Below are 17869 nucleotides of genomic sequence, written 5' to 3'. Positions count from 1 at the left end.
GGAGGAAGAAAGCGAGCGACTAATTTAAGGAGACAAGTTTTCAGGTCACTAGAAGGGCACACAAGACCCATTATGCCCTTTATTTACCCAATGGAACAGCAGAGCCTCTTTAAACCCGAGGTGGGGCAGATTCCACGGGAAAAAAAAAAAAAAAAAAAAAAAAAAAGCGAGGCCTTTGAAGATTCCTGTGCAGCAGAGGAGAAACAGTCCCTACATTTTACACTCAACCCTCAGCATCCAGCCCGAGCCCGGAGCACGTGGGCAGCCCCTTTAGCTCCATGTCCTCACCAATTTGGGCGGAGTGTGCTCTCCGGGCCATGTTTTTGGCTCTCACGGCCTCCTTAATGCGATCCACCTCCTGCTGGTAGCGCTTGCGGTCGCGCATGGCGTTCTCCTTGGCCTCCTTCAGTGCACTCTCCAGGGCCTTAACTCTCTCTGCCGTAGCTCGAAGGCGTTTCTCCAGCTTAGGAAGCTCGCAACGAAGATCTGCATTATCACGTACCAGCTGCGGGGAAGGGGGTTCAGAAGGAAAGGAGGTCAGAAGAGAGTGGTGAAAAGCTCCTCAGAGAAATGGTGGGAAATCGCCGCACAAGGAGGAAACGCCACTGTTCTCTCCATATAACAGGTACTAAAATTAAACAGGGTTCTTCCAGAAATTGATATAAAAATCTTAGTTTGAAGAGAAATTTAGAATGTCCTGAGCTGAGTCAGGCTCACAAGGCCAGAAGAGAGTGGTAAAAATCTTCCTCAGAGAAATGGCGGGAGAAGTTGCCTCACAAGGAGGGAGGAAATGCCACCCTGCTCTCCATATAACAGGTACTAAAATTAAACAGGTTTCTTCCAGAAATTAATGCAAAAATCTTAATTCAAAGAGAAATATAAAATGTCCTGAGCAGGGACAGACCCACAAGGTCAAAAGAAAGTGGCAAAAATCTTCCTCAGAGAAATGGCAGAAGTCACCTCACAAGGAGGGAGAGAACTCCATCAGTTGCTCTCCACACCTTGTATATTAAAATTAAACAGGTTTATTCCAGAAATGAATGTAAAAATCCTGGGTTAAAGAGAAATTTAGAATGCCCCGAGCTGGAATGGACCCACAAAGGATAAAATCCAGCTCCTTACACCACACAGGGCACTCCAACAATCCCACCCTGTGCATTGTCCCAGCTCAGTTTTACGCACAAAATTCACTTTTCTGGCTGAGGAGTGATATTCATTTAAATTGTCCAGAAAGATCAAAGAAAAATAGTTTATCCCATTCTACAAGATGCCACAGAGCTGGTCCTGAAAGATGAGGACTCCTCAGGACCAACCCTGCCACCTGACAGCCAGATTTGCTTCTCTACACTTCAAAAACTGCAGCACAAACTCTACATTTCCTCAGAACACAGAGATCTCCAGGATTTTGCAAGTCCTTGATCAACCTCCTGATTTTAAAATAATAATGCTTGAATATATCTTACAGACAGCACCGGGGATCACCCCAAATTCATCACTTCCAGTGGTTCTGATGTGTTCACCTGTGTTCCCTACTCAGCCATGTGGGAAAACTGGGAACTTCACTAAGAAATCACTTTCAGGCCTGTAACTATTAATATAATGATTATAGGCAACTCTGAATTCATGCACTTAGTTTAATATGAACCTGAGCAAGGTCTATCAATTATATAAATCACATCTGATTTCCCACGCAGCAACAGCCAAGAGAGGATTGATTTTTAATAAACACAAAACTCATGCAAATGGGCAGAAAATCCAGTGCAGTTTCTGCTGAACAGCTTACACCACTGCTGGAAGTCAACAGGAATCTACTCCAAAGGAGTGACTCTTGCTTTTCTGGAGTGAAAAGCCGATTAACAACCACATTAATAATACAGCAAAGCAACAGCATGTCCTGACATTCACACGTTGTTTAACAACCAGAGTGTTTGAAACCTGCTGGGCCAGGCTTAGTGCCGGAGAAAAACACAAACAAGCTAAAAAAACATTGTCACAATGTGCTTTTTCTGCAAGCGCAGAACCCTTGTTGTGGGAAGTAGTTTAGGACACAAAATCCAGTATCAAGTCCAATGTCACTTTTCTCTCTAAGTTTCCTACGAGATGTGAATTCCAAGTTGATTTTGAGTAAATACACGCTAATGAGAGCTATAAAAATCCATACTTGAAACCCAGCAGATGCATGAAACGAGTGCAAAAAAAAAAAAAAAAAGGCAAAATGGTAAAAGAAAAACCACTTTGAACATGTCCCAGTTTCCACATTTAGAAAGTAGGTCTTTAAACCATCTGTTCCCTGGGAATCTCAAACCCCCAAACCTTAGCAGACACCTATCACAGTCCAGCATTTCCTGCTCTTTTGGCACTTCCACAGGAATAATTCAAGCGAATCTGGGAGTGTGGGTCACTAATACAGCTTCAGGAGAGTGCAGTGCACAGTGTCATATCACTGCTCAAAAAAGAAATCAAAACAGCTTTCGTGTTTTGTGTGGTGTGCCTGAACAGTGGGACACAGCTCCAACAGGGGTGATTTTAGGGAGAAATTCTTCCCTGTAGGGGTGGGGAGGCACAGGGAAGAATTTCTCCCTAAAATCTGAGGAGATGGAGAAGTTGTGGCTGCCCCTGGATGCCTGGAAGTGTCCAAAGTCAGGCTGGACAGGGCTTGGAGCAGCCTGGGATAGTGGAAGGTGTCTCTGCCCATGGGACTGGATGGGCTTTAATTCCAAATCTGGGATTGTATGAAACTGGAATCCCATGAAGGAGGGAGGACACAGAAATGGAGAAACCCAGAAATGACCAACCTCAGCACCCCAGGGAGGCACCAGCCCTTCAGCTGCACAGAAAACCCCAATTCCACTGTTTTCCTTGAAAATTCTGCTGGCTGAAGCCACCCCGGTCACCTCCAAGGTGCCTCTGAGCAGCTTCAGAGGAGTCAAATTGGGGATGCACAACCCATCCAGAAAAATGCTATTTTTATGTATTTCCTAATGCCAAAACGGGTCTATTTTCACGGGAAAAAAACTAAATCCTTATTTACCACATTCCTAGAAGTACAGAGAGTGGGAAGAGCAGCTCTAACTCCTAATGCCAAGGAGTTTAGTGGGTACCTTTTACTCAGACAGCACAGGTTACCTTCCCAAATCACCCTTGTAAATATTAAAAAAAAATAAAAATGCATTTTTGGAGGGAGGGAGAGAGAGGAGGGGATGGAAGGAAATCAGGGAGAGGGAGCCTTTACCTGTTTGTGAACTTTTGTAAGTTGTTCCAGGTTGTTCTCAAGAAAGGAAATCTTCTGCTTCTGCGCCGCGCTTCCACCTCCATCATCACTGTCCAGCTCAACACTCTGCACACAAAACTGCAGCCCTCAGCAAAGCCAGGCACAGACTCAAGGGGCAGCTCAGCTCTTTGGCAAACTTGAGCTCCCCAAAGGCAGAAAAGTCTTACAGAGCCCCAAATTTAAGAGAAATAGTTTTAACTCTCTGTTTGATACTTAGGAGTCACATTTCCCCTCACACAAAAAGCCAAATTACTTTTAGTGAACAATTATGGGGGAATCCTGAATAGGAAAATCAGGTAATACTAAATAATTTCTGAAGCTAGTCATCTTTGAGAATTTTGTAGCTGAAGTGCACTGGATAAGTTCATTTGCCTCAACCACCAACATTTTCCTTATCAAGTTAGGACCAAATAAAAGCTGATAAACATCAGAACAATTTTAATCTTGTTTCTCACTGCTACTAAAAAAGACATTATCCCATTTTGTAAATGCATGCACTAAAGGCTTCCAGCAAATCACAAGAATTCTGCAAAAAAAAAAAAAAGAAGAGGAAGATCTGGGTCTAAAAGAGCAGAGTTTTACTTTTTTAACACGGGTGGTAAGATCCTGGACAAACAGTTTGCGCAGATTGTGAAGAGTCTGAAGCTCCCTTGCCTGGAATAAAAATAACAAAACAATAATTAAAAAAAGAAAGCACAAATTACTAGGGCATAGTAGATGCTTTGGTATAAAAGTTCTCCTCGGATTTGAGTTGGTAACAGGAGAAAAGAATTCTGGATTCTCTCTCTAGGAATCACATTGGCCCACTCTGAATGCCACAAAATAAATCCCATCCAGCCCCAAAACCACGCTGAAGAGAACAATTTCCCCAAAATTGGTAAAAAATCCTTTTTTAAATTTTAATTTAGGTAGTTCAAAGCTGTTTGCTGAAAAATTACCATATATATCACCAGGGAATACAGACAGAGGGGGAAATAAAATGTATTTAAAGTGTAATCAAGACCTACCACTGTTTCCTCCAGCCCTTTAAGGTCTTCTCTTGCTTGTTCTCTTTTATCATTAAGGAGTCTGGGAAGATCACAACATGGAACACAAATCAATCAGAACTAACAGAGGAGAATCAACCAACCTGGAGCGGCACATCTGCAGGTGGCAGCAAATTGTACATCTCTAATTATGCTTTTGATTGCCCCAAATATCCAATTTTATCACGTGGAAGGGCTGAGTCACCACCTCCATCTTTGTGTCCACACATGGGATTTTTCTCTCTCATTTCTAAGAAAGGATTCCACTCAGACATCTGATTTAAAACTCCCAAAAAAACAACAAAACCCCACCAAAAATCCCCAACTTCTTTCATTCTTAAAATCATGCTGGATTCTCATTAAGGAATGAGAGATTTTAACACTTGCTGGGATATTTTATAAAATCAGAGCTCCAATAAACTCTCCTTGGCAGTTATCAAAGCCGCTATTGAAAAGCGTGTGATACAAAAATAAACAATAATTGGTAATTATTTATTAGTAGTTCCTGCTGGATTTGCTACTGAAATGTGATTATTCCAACACAAATCCCTCTCTCCAGCACATTTTCCATGGACACATGGAGAGGCTCAGGGGTACCAAGTGAGGAAACTCTGCACTTACATGAGCTTTTCCAGCTTCATTTCTCTTTCCTGGTCTTCAATTTTTAATTTATCATAATCAGCACTGAGCTTCTCCTGTTCCAGCTGCAGCTTCTGGTTCATGCTGGAAATGGGAAAGGAAAAGTCAACACAGCTCAGCCTGAACTCCAGGAGAAAAGGAGAGTGAATTTCCATGAAAAAAAAATAATAGGATTGGGCAGAGAAAAAGCAAAGCTGTAACTCTCTGCTGAAAAAAATCTAGAAGAAATGAAGCACAAAGAACGTGAAGGACATAATTTTAAAATATTGGAGAGCAATTGGACACAAATTGTTATTGGCATCTTTCAGCCTTGCTTCATCATTTCCCTACAGTTAATCTTTGGCCACACAGTAAATAGGATAGAAGATTGCCTAGATTTTGGAAAAAGAAGAATACAGGAGCAAAACGTAACAGGTTGGTGTGTGAGAAAAAAAAAAAAAACAAACACAAAAATGTGTGAAAATGGGAGCTGTTGGAGTCACCCAGACTCTCAGAAGGACTGGCTGCTGTGAGACAATCCCAAAATCTTCTTGGGTTCGGTGGTGGCTGAACTCGATGACCTTAAAGACATTTTCAATCCAAATAATTCCATGATCCTTTAAAAACCTGCTCTCCTGCAAGCTCCTCTCACCTACTGACCTGCAGGTGTAACGTTACCCTGGTTGGTTTTTTTTTAATAAACTCCATAATTTTATGGTCTTGTTAAAGCTCCCCAATAAAGAATTAGGCCCTGTAATCCACCCTGTAAAATAATTACAGGCTTGGCTGCTGCGTGTAAGGACAGAACCGGCAAAGAAACATCAATCAAACCTCACAAAACCAACCCCAAAGCACGGCAGGATGGAAGGAGGGATGGAGAAGGGTGAACTCACTCCCTGATTTCATCGATGATCTTCTGCTTCTCTTCGATTTCGTCCCTCAGCCTGGACAGCTGCTTTTGGTGGGCTTCCCTGTGGGTCTCCATCTGCTGCTCCAGAGCCTTCTGCAAACACCAGAGGTGGAATCAGAACCACCCAGGGACACACAGCTCCCTCTCAGCAACCCCTGGGTCTGAGGGAAAACCACCAAATCCACTCAGGGATCTGCCTGCCCTTTCCTTCTGGAATCACAAAACTCTCTGCCTGCTCATCCAAGTGTTTAATTCCCATTTTAGCAACAGATGTGGAATAATTTTAACTCATTTTCTGGCAAAAAGTGGCACGTGAAAACCCATTGGCCACGAATGACACTGATTTTACACCAATCTTATTCCTCCTATTTATTCACCCAGGAAATGCTTGTACAGCTCTACCTGTGACAGAAATAAAACCCCAAACCTCTTGAGAATACTTTATCCACAGCCCTGCTACCGAAATTGTTATTTAAATTTAAATTCTAGGAGTAAATACACCTCGAGCAGCATGAAAAACTCGATTTATCTATTTAGATTACTAACAAAAGACATTATTTTCTTTCTTGGAGCTGTAAGCTACAACCACTTAAATCACAACTGCTTTAATAACTTTACAACTGCTTTAATCACTTAAATTTTTAATAAATGGAGGGAAAAGTTCTGCAGCTGGCAAGCCTCTATCACTATCCTTTTAAAACTGTGTTTTTCCTTGTCTGCAATTTGCAACCCCGTCGGAACAACTCATGACTGCAAACCTTTCTTGGCATTCCAAAGGAAAAGTACCAGAAAGCAGGTTTATGTATTTTATTATTATTTCCAGGAGATAATCAGAATTCCAGCCAAACTTTGGGGAAGTGGCCTCTTTTAAAATCAGATTTATAAGTAGCTAAATCACATTAACCCCAGCAACCTCATTCACCACTGAGCAAATTGACTTTCAGCAGAGCTCCAGCAGCAAAACATTAGTCTAACACAGAGGTGAATCAATGTAATTTTTGGGCCATGTGAACAGGAAGACAAAATTCCACCCCAGTGAACAATCCCACCATGAAATTCCCTCAAAATTTTCCACTGTGCCAAACTGTACCTTCATCTCCTCTGCATCCTGGAGTCGTGTCAGGTGCTCCTTCTCCTTGTCCTTGAAGCTGACTTCGTGCATTTTTTCTGTTTAGAGGTGGAGACAGTTTTAATTTTAAAATCCATATTTTAAAATAAATTTAATTTATTCCAGGAGATGCTATAAGGATTCTGTTCTAACAGTGCAGGAAATAATAAAAAAAATAAAAAAGTAAAAAAAGTCTTGTCCCCACCTTAGTGAGGGAAATTCCCTTGTGCAGAAATCCAGAATGATTTTAAGGGTGCAAGGTTAAAAATTTATGTAACCCAGGAATTCAGCAAAGCTACGAGAACTTCTTTTGATACCGACACATTTTCCACATTAAATTGGAAGGGGAAAACCAAGAAAACCTCGAAAATTACGTCAGCTGGGAAAATGAAGTGAACTTGTGCACATCTGTTTGGGATGGGGCAGGGATTTTGCAGAGGTTCAACTGAAATTTAGATAAATCCTCATTAAATCCCAGATTTTTACAGAATATTTAGCCAGATTGATCGGTGCTGTTAGCTAAAGGATCTGTGTGGGGGGGTTTTATAATTTTTCACATCATTAAGGGACAAATTGAGTCTTCTGAGACAGAAATGAGCACCAGACCCAGAGTTGTACCTTGAGCACGTAACTTGGCCAGCTCCTCGTTGAGGGAGTCCTGGGACTCCTCCAGCTGCCTCCTCTTCTGCTCCATGTTCTGCATGTAGTCTGTCAGGGATTTGATCTTTGCCTCGTGCTTTAAAGGCAAGGAACAGCAGTGAGGCGGGAGGAGGGATTCAGGGAAAACTGTCCCACAGTAAAGGAGGGAAAAGGGAAAGGATTTCCACATCCAGAGGTGACGACTCCGAGAATTCACAGCAGAATGTCTGGGAAGGAGCTGAGAGGTCAAAGCAGGCTGTGCTTTTGGAGGTCACACTGAGCAGGCCAATTTGGAATTCAGGCAGTAATCCCAAAATATCCCTGGAATGGTGTTAAACTTGGTGTTAAACCAACAGCAGCAGCTTTGCAAAAGCAGCTGGGCACCAGCCTCGAGGTGGCAGCTTTGGGATCTTCAACCTGCAGAAGCTCAAGAAGCTCTTGGAGAAGAAGCTGAAGCTCAAACTTCGAACAAGAAGTTTGTTGTCGACAGAAAACAGCGAAGTGTGTAACGAAAACGCTCAAAACGAAATTAAAAACACCCTTAACCCGAGGATGAGAAATTAATGCTGCCTGGATTTTCACACCTCACCTAACAAGGTTCATTCCTCCGGGGTCGGGAAGGGCAGCAAAGGCTGGGGGAAGGCAGGAGCAGACCCACCTGGGAGATGAGGAGCTGGCAGGCCGCCAGCTCCCTCTCGCTGGCGTTCATCTTCCTGTTGGAGTCCATCTGGGCGCTCTCCAGCTGCTTGCTCCGGTTCACCAGCGACTTCACCTCCGACTTCATCTTGCTGATGTAGAGCCTGGCCATGGTGAACTCCTCCTCGATCACCCCGTTCACATCTGCCAGCTGAACACACGGGGATTGCACACGGGGATTGCCCCAGAGCTCCTCCTGCTCTGGGAGCCCCGCTGGAGGATTGTTCTGGGATTTGGGGTGGGCTTACAGGCCAGGGGTCATTCAGAAAGAGAGGTTGGAGAAAAGTATGAATTATTGCTGAAAACTTTAAACTCAAAAAAAAAAAATCAGAATTGGGACCTTTTCACAAAGCAAAGAGTGCTTATTATATTAAGGAGACATCCTCCTTTAGAAGTTTTGGGTTGATTTGTCCTTTTATCTTGTGCATTTTATTTGTATTTATCTTGTGTATTTTATTTTTCTTTATCTTGAATGTTCTGTTCTTATTTATCTAGTGCATGTTATTTTTGGGAATTTCAAACATTTCACATTTGTGTGAAGGGATATGATATAGGGATATCACATCCAGGTCTTAGGCTGGATTTCAGGGAAAGGTTCTTCCCCCAGAGTGTGCTGGGCACTGCCCAGGCTCCCCAGGGAATGGTGACAATCCCAAGAGCTCCAGGAGTTTTTGGACAACACTCCCAGGGATGCCCAAGGTGGGGTTTTGGGGTGTCTGTGCAGGGCCAGGAGCTGGATCCATGATCCTGTGGAACTCCAGCTCAGGAGATTCCACTGAGGAGCTGTGCAGGTTCTCCCTGAGCAAAACCACACCTCAGCTTCATCAGCTTCCCCTTTTTTTTTCCCAGAACTGCCAAGGAGAAGGGAATATGTGCTGCTCCTTCTCCCAAAAATCCTGAAAAATGAGGCTTCTTCCAAAATTTTCAGTCTGCTCTGAGATTAGACACATTTGGAGAAGATGCTGATTGCCAACAAATTTGAAACTATTCTCCTCAGTCTGGCCTTATTTTCACTGACAGCTGTTCCCTGAAGTGCTGGCATCTCAGTTCCCACAAAAAACTTGTCCCAGACTGCCTCTGCCTCCATTTGCAAAGATCTCCCCTGCCAGTCCCTGCTCCTCCGGCCACCAGAGGCTGCTGTGACATCTCCAAAGGCTGGAGGAATCCGCAGCAGCACAGGGACAGCAGGGATTGTGTCCTCTGCAGCAGGACAGGCTGCAGCTCCTCCTGACCCGAGAGAGCCTTGGCAGGACAGCAACAAAAAGTGAACTAAAATTAACAGGAATGTGTTGAAGGGAATTTTCATACATCTCAAACATGAACTTAGTTTTAACCACTATTTTCCCTGTGGTTTTAAATGGACATCAACACCGCCAAGGAGATTTTGCAGGCCATGGAAAGTTCCCATTGCTGCCATTTCGCAGTGACCATACAGATATTTTCTCTGAAACCAGCTTTTTGTTCTTCTACAAGTGTGACAAAGTGAGCGGCCACCTCCTCTCCTGTATCCCCAAAATCCCAAGAGCCACAGAAAGGCAAACGTCAAGACAGGGCTGACCAAAACTTGCACCAAACTTCAGATCAAAACTTGGCCACCTCAGAAGCCAAAATGTTCATATTCTGGGAATTCTGAGTCGTGCCAGCTAAAGAAGGAGTTGGGCTACCTGTGCATTGTTTTGGGGGAATTCAGAGCCCCCATTGATCAGTTCAGTCACTCCCAGATGGGCTCTGCCCCCAAAAACTGGGCAGGGAATAACTGTGAGCCCAGACAGGGAGCCTCTTCCAGCCAGACAAAGAGCCCTGTACGTGTCCTCCTGTGTGCTCAGCCGGGATTTACACAGAATGTCCTGGGAGAAGCACTGCTGGATCCACATCTCCCCCACCTCCTGATGCTCCCAGGGCTGCAGCCAGGCTGGGAGAGCTGGGAATGTTCCCCCAGAGAAGGGAAGGCTCCAGGCAGAGCTCAGAGCCCCTGGCAGGGCCTGAAGGGGCTCCAGGAGAGCTGCAGAGGGACTGGGGACAAGGGCTGGAGGGACAGGACACAGGGAATGGATCCCACTGCCAGAGGGCAGGGCTGCCTGGGACATTGGGAATTGGGAATTCCTGCCTGGGCTGGAATCCCCAGATTTGTGGCTGCCCCTGAATCCCTGGAATATCCAAGGCCAGGTTGGACATTGGGGCTTGGATCACCCTGGGACACTTGGAGGTGTCCCTGTCCCTGGCAGGGGATTTAGAACCAGAAGAGGTTTAATCCCCTTCCAAGCCAAAGCCCTGTGGGATTCCCAGATTTGCTGGAGTGTTTTCCCTGCGGGAGGAGCTGGGGGACAGAAGCACAAAGCCCACGCACGGTTTTCACGTCGTTGGTGCCGATGATTCCCCCGATCTCCCCCAGATCCTTCAGCAGCAGGTTCAGGATTTCTGTGGCTCTCTTCTTCTGGTGGTTGCTGAGCTCCTGCAGCTGGCCCAGCTCCCTCTGGGTGGCTGTCAGGGCACTCTGGAAAGGTTTAAAAACAAGAATTACCCTCCCCTCTGCAGGCTGGGCAGTTTCCACGGGGTATTTTCCTCGTGCCTGCTGGCACAACGTAGTGACACATCCAGTTCCACCTTGGCATAATCCACTTTCACAACTCACTTGCCACCAAAGGCTACTTTGGATCTATTAAATGTGGCAAATCCGCTAAGAGTCTGATTTGCATAATACATCAAAGGAGGTTAATCGCAGAGAAATAGGTAGGGAGGGATAGAAAATTCAATTTTTTTCCAATGGATTTCGTGGTAATCTGTTTTACTGGGGGAGATAACAAAGTCTTTAATGAAACAGATATGTTAACAACAGCTCCTTAAGTTGGTGCAATGAATTAAAGGAAAAAAGATGCTTTAAGCTACTAAACCAATCTTGATTTTCCTTTCTTTCCTCAAGATCAGGACACATCAGCTGAAAAAGCCGATTAATTTTTTTTTTTCCCCCAATTCCTTCCTTGAGATCCCTTGGCTCCCTGTAAAATCCCACAGCACAGAGTCCAGAAAACCACAAACTGCTGCCATTTGCAGGAGGCAGATTTTCACAGCTTTCTTGGCAAAATACAGGTTTTAAATATCCAAAACACAGGATGGCCACTTCTCACATCCCCTCCCTTGCTGCAAAGAGCCACAATCTGCCACCAACTTCCACGGAGCAGCTTCTGAATTCCCTTCATTTCATTAATTAAGGCAGGGAATTTGGGATGGTTTAGGGAGGTTTTTGGGAAGGTTAAGGGAGCAAGGAGAGAACCAACAGCACCAACAAGTGCCTCTTACACTTTTCTGTGCCAGCTCGTCCGCCAGCTGCTCGTTGGTCCTGGTTTTGTCCTCCACTTCCTGGGATTTCTGGTCATAGTTGACAGCCAGCTCTTCCAGGGCTTGGAGCACCTCCTTCACCTCGTCCTTGGCTGCCTCGTTCTCGATCTGGAGCCGGGTCAGCTCCTCCTGGATCTTCTCATAATCCCTCCTCGTGGAGGCCAAAAGCTGGAAGGAAACACCACAGCAGCACTAAGGTGTGGATAGAGCCACAGCTGGCCTCTCATTTCTTCTAAGTGCAGCTAACAGGGAATCTGCAATTTGCCATAAGCTGACAAGCAATTTGCAAGTTCCCACATAAAGCTGGTTGGAGAATGGAGAACTTCTCATTCCTTTTGTGCTCTTTTGTGCACTTTTGACACAAAAGTTCCTTTGACGCAACAATCTATTCGGAGGGTGAAAAAGAAGTGCAGCTGTAATAACAGCAAGGGGTTTGTCCCATGAGAATCAGTAAAGAAAATGTGTTTACAGATGGCATGTAAATATTTTAACAATCAGAGAACAGATAGATTTGATGGACAAGTAAAATATCTTTTACTAACCAATAGAATAATTAACAAGAATTAACCAATTAAAGTTGTCCATGAGGTTTGTAAAAACTGTATAAAAGAGAGCATGGGGCTATAATAAATGAGTCTTCTGAAAACTTGATACTGTGTCATTCTGTGTGTCTACAGTAACACTAAGTGACCCAAAAACTCCTTCAAAAGATAATATTGAAAAGGAGAAAAACAGGCAAAGAGGGGAAAAAAGAGTGAGCACAAATCGTGTGTGCAGGAGGGGAGAAATCCTGAAACCATCACCAGTTTTAGCACAAAGCATTTGAAGGAAGCACAAAAAGAAAAAAAAAAAAAAAAAAAGCTCTGGATTTCAACAACAAGAAAAATCTTCACCAAATCCTATTATGACCCAAGAGTGAGGCAGAGAAACTGATTTTAAACAGCGTCAGGGCTCCAAAGACGTTTTGTGCCCTCAATCCAGCGCTGCAGCTCGGCCCTAAAAAAATGCCACCAAGTGAAACGTTTGAGCAGAGGCTCAGGGCTTTGAGCTGAGGGAAAAAGACTCTCTGAGGCGGCCTCAAAGAGCTGGTGGCTTTTACAGAAATATTTCGATAAGCAAACCTAAGACGATTATTCCCAGTTATCATCTGAAGGATGATGCCGAGGACAGATCATCTCAAAAGAAAACACTGACTTCTCACACACACTCACACTCTCTAGTGAGTGTTTCCAAGCTGGAAAACTTATTAAATTTCTTCTTTCAGTGACTTTGAGGTTTCAGTGATTGTGGGAGGTCGCTGCCTTAGTCCTGTCCCTCGAACCAATGCTCAGTGGGATGGGAAAAGCTTGAAAATTCAGCTGTGGTGTCCTCAGCACAAGCCCAGCCCTGCACCGAGGGATGATGTGAAAATAAATAAAAGTGACACCTAACATTTACTGCTAATACTGCACGGTCAGGAATAATACCAAAACCAGGGCTTGACATGGCATAAAAAACATCCAAGAGGGAATTACAGCAGATAAAACCAGGGCAGGAGATGTGAGAGGGCTCCATGCTCATCCTGACAGCAAAGGCTGGACACTCACTCACTGAATTCACTCCTCTCTGAGAAATGGATTTAGGATTGGTATAATATTGGAATAAAACCTTCCCTGCTGAAGTGTTTTGGGTGAGTTTCTCCTGATCTGCCCACCAAGCAGCTGAGATCCCCAGAAAAAAAAAAAAAAAACCAAAAAAAAACCCCAGACCACCCAAAAAGCAGAATATCCCAGAAGAAATGGCTTTTTTTTTTCTTTTTTTCTTTTTTTTTCTTTGAAGCTCAGAGTGGAAAATGAAATGGCTTTTTTTTAAATTTTTTTGGCTGGTGGAAAACAGCAAAGCAGGCAGGGAAGCTCTGGAGGCTGGCACGTGCCCAGAGAGGCACAGAGAGGATTCAGATGTAAAGGGAAAAAGGGAAATTTATCTCCCTGCTAATGCTGCAGCCTCAGAAGTGCACTCACGTTATGGAAAAAGCCATTGCATTGCCAGAGCCAGATGGCATGTAAATATTTAAACAACAAAATAGCTTCAAATTATCTCCCTGCTAAACACAGATGGAACTATTATTTGCATTTACTTAAGAAATTCGCTGTGTGAACATCAGCGCGGCTTCAACCAGGGCTTCTGCATCACCTACAGCATAAACAGGGAGAGGCAGTTCTGGCTGATACAGTGTGGAAAAAATAGAGCAAAAAGCCACCAAAAACAAAAAAAAAGAAAATCTGTAAATAAAGGGAAAAGACCCAGATCTGCAGCACTTCATGGATCTGTCCCAGGTGGGGATGGAATATTCAGAATCCCCCAAAAACACCCACCTTGAGCAGCAGCCAGAGGTGAAAAAGGCACCAAATCTCCCTCCCCTCTCCCAAAATCAGCCTCATCTGCAGCAGGACTCAGGTTTCTAATTAACCTGCTGGCTTAATCAAGCAGAAATAAGGGCTGGTTAATTAGGAGGGGAGCAGAGTGAGGCAGCTGCTGGTGGATCAGTGAGCTCATCACATCTCCAGGGGAGAGCAGGGACGGCTGATGTGGGGAAAAACACCTTGAATAATAAAAAAAATCACCTTCTCCCTCCCAGGCAAGAGCTGAGACGAGGCAGAAAAAGGCTCTGAACAACAGCAGCAGCAGAGGTTTTGTCATTTAGCAAAGCTGGATGAGGAATTTGCAAAAAAAAAAAAAAATTTAAAAAGGGGGTGTGGGGGAAAAAAGGACCACTGAAATCCTGATTTATCTTCCAGGGGTGAGGAATAATTGTGTCAGCTGCTCCCAAGCAGGAGGGATGCTCATCACCCCAAAATCAAGGCACAACTGTGAGGGAAAAAAAAAAAATAATCTGCCTCAGGTGAGAAGAGGGATGTAAAAAAGATGGGAGAAGAAAAGGGAGGTGACACAAATAAACTCATAACACACATCAGGAGATAATGGTCTGAGCAGGCATAAAATGCAGCATTACTATTATTATTATTATTATTATTATTATTATTATTATTATTATCTTGTTGTTATTGTTATTATTATTATCATCATCTTGTTGGATAGATGATAATAATATTTAATAATATTACTTTTTAATAATATTAAGTAATTTATAATATTACTTAAGAGTAATAATTTTATTTAATAATATTACTTAATAATATTACTTAAGAAGATTTAATAATATTACTTAGGAATAATAGTTTTAACTGTTTTGGTTTGCACAGGCAGCAAAGTGACCCAAAAACTCCTTCAAAAGATAATATTGAAAAGATCCAATCAAGCTGCGGCAAGAGAATGAGGAGCTTCATCTTGGCATAAAAGAGAATAAAATAGAATAAAATAAAATAAAATAAAATAAAAAAAGCTGGGGGTTCCCCCAGCCAGGACAAGTCCCCAGAGGGAGCAGCTGAACCCTGAGTGATGAATAAAAGAGGATTATAAATTATTTTTTTCTCTTATAACACCTTGGAAACTGTTTCTGAGGGGCTGGATACACAATAAAAGCAATTCCTAATAAATATCTCAGCAACATTTGGGGAACTTGGTGTTGCTGCCTCATTTTGCATCCTCAGAACTCCTCAGAGAAGGGAAAGTTCTGGCTGAGTTCAGTGATGACCTTCCCCATCCTGAACCTTCCAAAAGTTTCATTTTGGGGACAGAAACGCTGCAATCAAACGTTTGAAGGGAGCAATCCGAGATTTCACAGCAAATCCGTGGCACCACCAATTCTCAGGGTTTTCCATCCCACAGCTCGCTGCCTCTAATTACCAAAATAATGCTGATTAGTGATTTGATACCAGGAAATCTCTGACTCCCTGCAGTCCACAGTGCCTGGATGCCTGAATGGGCACAGACACATCAAAAAAAAAAAATCACGTTTGGAGTGAAAAATCCTGGCCCCATCCTCCCTTGGAGCTCCAGCATCACTTCCCAGCAGGAGGAATTGTTATTTCCAGGAGTTTCATCGAGGCTTAGTGAGAATATTATGAAATTTTGAGTTGAAACCTGGCTTTTTTCCTACTTTTCCCGCTTGAATTTTAGCCAGTTAATCTGAACAGCTGTGACAACCATTAAACAAGGAGCAAAATGTAAAGGGTTGGGTTTTTTTTTTTTTTTTTAGGTTGGTTTATTTATTTTAGTTTCTTACCTCCTCTTGATCCAACATTTGCTGCTTTAATTTTTCAGCCAACTGGCTCTGCTGGTTGATTTCATCATCCTGCAATCAAACAGGGGTGGAGATTTTTTTTAATTTCTTTTCACAGCTCTCATTTGATCACTTTTTATCTCCCCCCTTTCTAGAAAAAAAAAAATAAAATTGGGGAATAATGCAGCAAACTCTGTGAGTGGTATGAGGGGAAGGAAAAATAAATATACATAAATAAATACACATAAATATAGCCTAAATAAAATAAATAAGGATACACAGAGATCTGCAGTAAAAGCTGGTATAAATGGTGATATTTTGGGTTTGGAGTGTTTGGGATCAAATATGTTCTTTCTACATAGAAATGAATATCAAATATCTTCATTTCCCACAGTCCTGTGCCATATTAGGCTCAGGGGGAAATTCAAACCTGCTGCCACTTCCCTCCAGAATAATTTACTGGCCTTTGCTGCTTTTGATGAGGAAAGTGAAAGAATGACTGATTTTTTTTTTTTTCCTTTGCCTGATCAATATGTAAAAGCTGGAGATTGCTACTGGGGATACAATCAGAGAAAAACTGTCATTTCTTCCAGAAAAATTCTCTTTTCAGTGCCACCAACACTGCTGTACAACCAGACTGTGCAGGGAGACCAAAAATAAGATTTAAACCCAATTCCTTTGTGTCCACAAAGAGCCAAACCTCCATATTAACAGGCAAGGACACACTGGGCACTTCTCTTTCTGCTATTTTCCTGCTAATTACAACTGAATTTTAAAAGTGAATATTGATTCCTGACGGGAAAAAGGGATTCTTGCCTTTTTTCTTCCTTTTTTTTTTTTTTTTTGAGGCAGCCTTTTTGCTGCCCTCATCCAGGGTGCTGAATGGCTTTTTTCTGGACCTTTTTTTTTTCTTTTCATCTTCCCACAAACCAAAGCTCTTAATGGCTGGGGAAGGAAATTGCTGAGAGCTTTAAGTGATGCCACTGATGTGCAGAGAAATAAATAAATGAGCCACCTGCACTTTGGGCTGTGTCTGCAGCTCCAGCCACACAAACAAAAAGGGGATGGGGATGTGTTTTCCTTAAAATTTTAATAGCTGGGATTATTAAGGACCGTCACCCCTTTTGGGGGTTTTGTTTTGGGTTTTTTGAGTTGTTGGGTTTTATTTGGTTTGGTGGTTTGTGGGGGTTTTTTGGGTTTTTTTTTGTTTTTGTTGTTTGGTTTTTTTGGTTTTGTTTTTTTTGGGTTTTTTTTGTGGGTTTTTTGTTTTGTTTTGTTTTGTTTTTGTTGTTGTTTTTTGTGGGGTTTTTTTTGTTGTTTTTTGTGGGTTTTTTTGTTTTGTTGTTTTTGTGGGTTTTTTGTTTGTGGTTTGTTTGGTTTTTTTTGGTTGTATGGGGTTTTTTGTTTGGTTTTGGGGTTTGTTTGTTTTTGTTTTTTTTTTTTTGTTTTGTGTTTTGCAGTTTGCTGAGGTATTTTACACAAATCACTGAAGGGAAGGGAAAAGCCTGAAGTTAAAATTGACAGAAATCCTGGCTGTGAATTCCTGAAGAACAGGAAAAGGGGGTGGAGAGCTGCTTTTTTATGCACTATTTGGAATTTCCCAGCGTTTTCCAGTTCCCAACGCTGGAGGGATTGAGGGGTGGGGGGGAAAAAAGCCACCAATCTTGGCAATAATTCCGGATTTCCACCTGGAATGAACCATTCCCACCTTATCATCCAGCTGCCTGTAGAGGCTGGCGATCTCCTCGTCGTATTTCTGCTTCTCCTCCGTGGAGATGCTGGCCACCACGGGGGTGATGTTATCAATGATTGGGGTGTTATCACAAGGCTCCAGGTTCTTCTGGTCCTTGGCACTGATCTGCTCCTCCTCTGGCACGGCTTCTCCTGCAGGGACACAGCTCAGCTCAAAGCCTGCCATCCCAAAGCCGTGGATGGTCATTCCCGGTCGTTGAGGGGCTCAGGGGAGCCAAAAAAAAGGGGAAAAAAGGGGGGGAAAAGGGGGGGAAAAGGGGGGGGAAAAGGGGGAGGAAAGGGGGAGGAAAGGGGGAGGAAAGGGGGAGGAAAGGGGGAGGAAAGGGGGAGGAAAGGGGGAGGAAAGGGGGAG

The 17869-nt window shown here is 43.2% G+C and overlaps 1 protein-coding gene across 2 annotated transcripts in view; it reads right to left on the bottom strand.

Annotated features, from left to right (window-relative positions):
• The window catches only part of LOC136363736 (kinesin heavy chain), a 72713-nt gene that overhangs the window by 4501 nt on the left and 50343 nt on the right, over positions 1 to 17869 (bottom strand). For both annotated transcript variants that reach the window (XM_066323191.1, XM_066323192.1), the window contains exons 12-24: positions 17474 to 17649; positions 15769 to 15837; positions 11565 to 11771; positions 10615 to 10761; positions 8230 to 8418; positions 7551 to 7668; positions 6915 to 6991; positions 5808 to 5917; positions 4918 to 5019; positions 4279 to 4339; positions 3854 to 3925; positions 3233 to 3337; positions 289 to 505 (exon numbers count right to left, since the gene is read on the bottom strand). In XM_066323191.1, the coding sequence (XP_066179288.1) occupies positions 289 to 505; positions 3233 to 3337; positions 3854 to 3925; positions 4279 to 4339; positions 4918 to 5019; positions 5808 to 5917; positions 6915 to 6991; positions 7551 to 7668; positions 8230 to 8418; positions 10615 to 10761; positions 11565 to 11771; positions 15769 to 15837; positions 17474 to 17649 (1650 nt within the window). The remainder of the gene's footprint in view (positions 1 to 288; positions 506 to 3232; positions 3338 to 3853; positions 3926 to 4278; positions 4340 to 4917; positions 5020 to 5807; positions 5918 to 6914; positions 6992 to 7550; positions 7669 to 8229; positions 8419 to 10614; positions 10762 to 11564; positions 11772 to 15768; positions 15838 to 17473; positions 17650 to 17869) is intronic.

The sequence above is a fragment of the Sylvia atricapilla genome, chromosome 7, assembly GCF_009819655.1.
Source record: "Sylvia atricapilla isolate bSylAtr1 chromosome 7, bSylAtr1.pri, whole genome shotgun sequence".
Taxonomy (NCBI): domain Eukaryota; kingdom Metazoa; phylum Chordata; class Aves; order Passeriformes; family Sylviidae; genus Sylvia; species Sylvia atricapilla.
The sequence above is the reverse complement of the archived record's forward strand: the minus strand, read 5'-3'. Positions and strand labels throughout refer to the sequence as shown.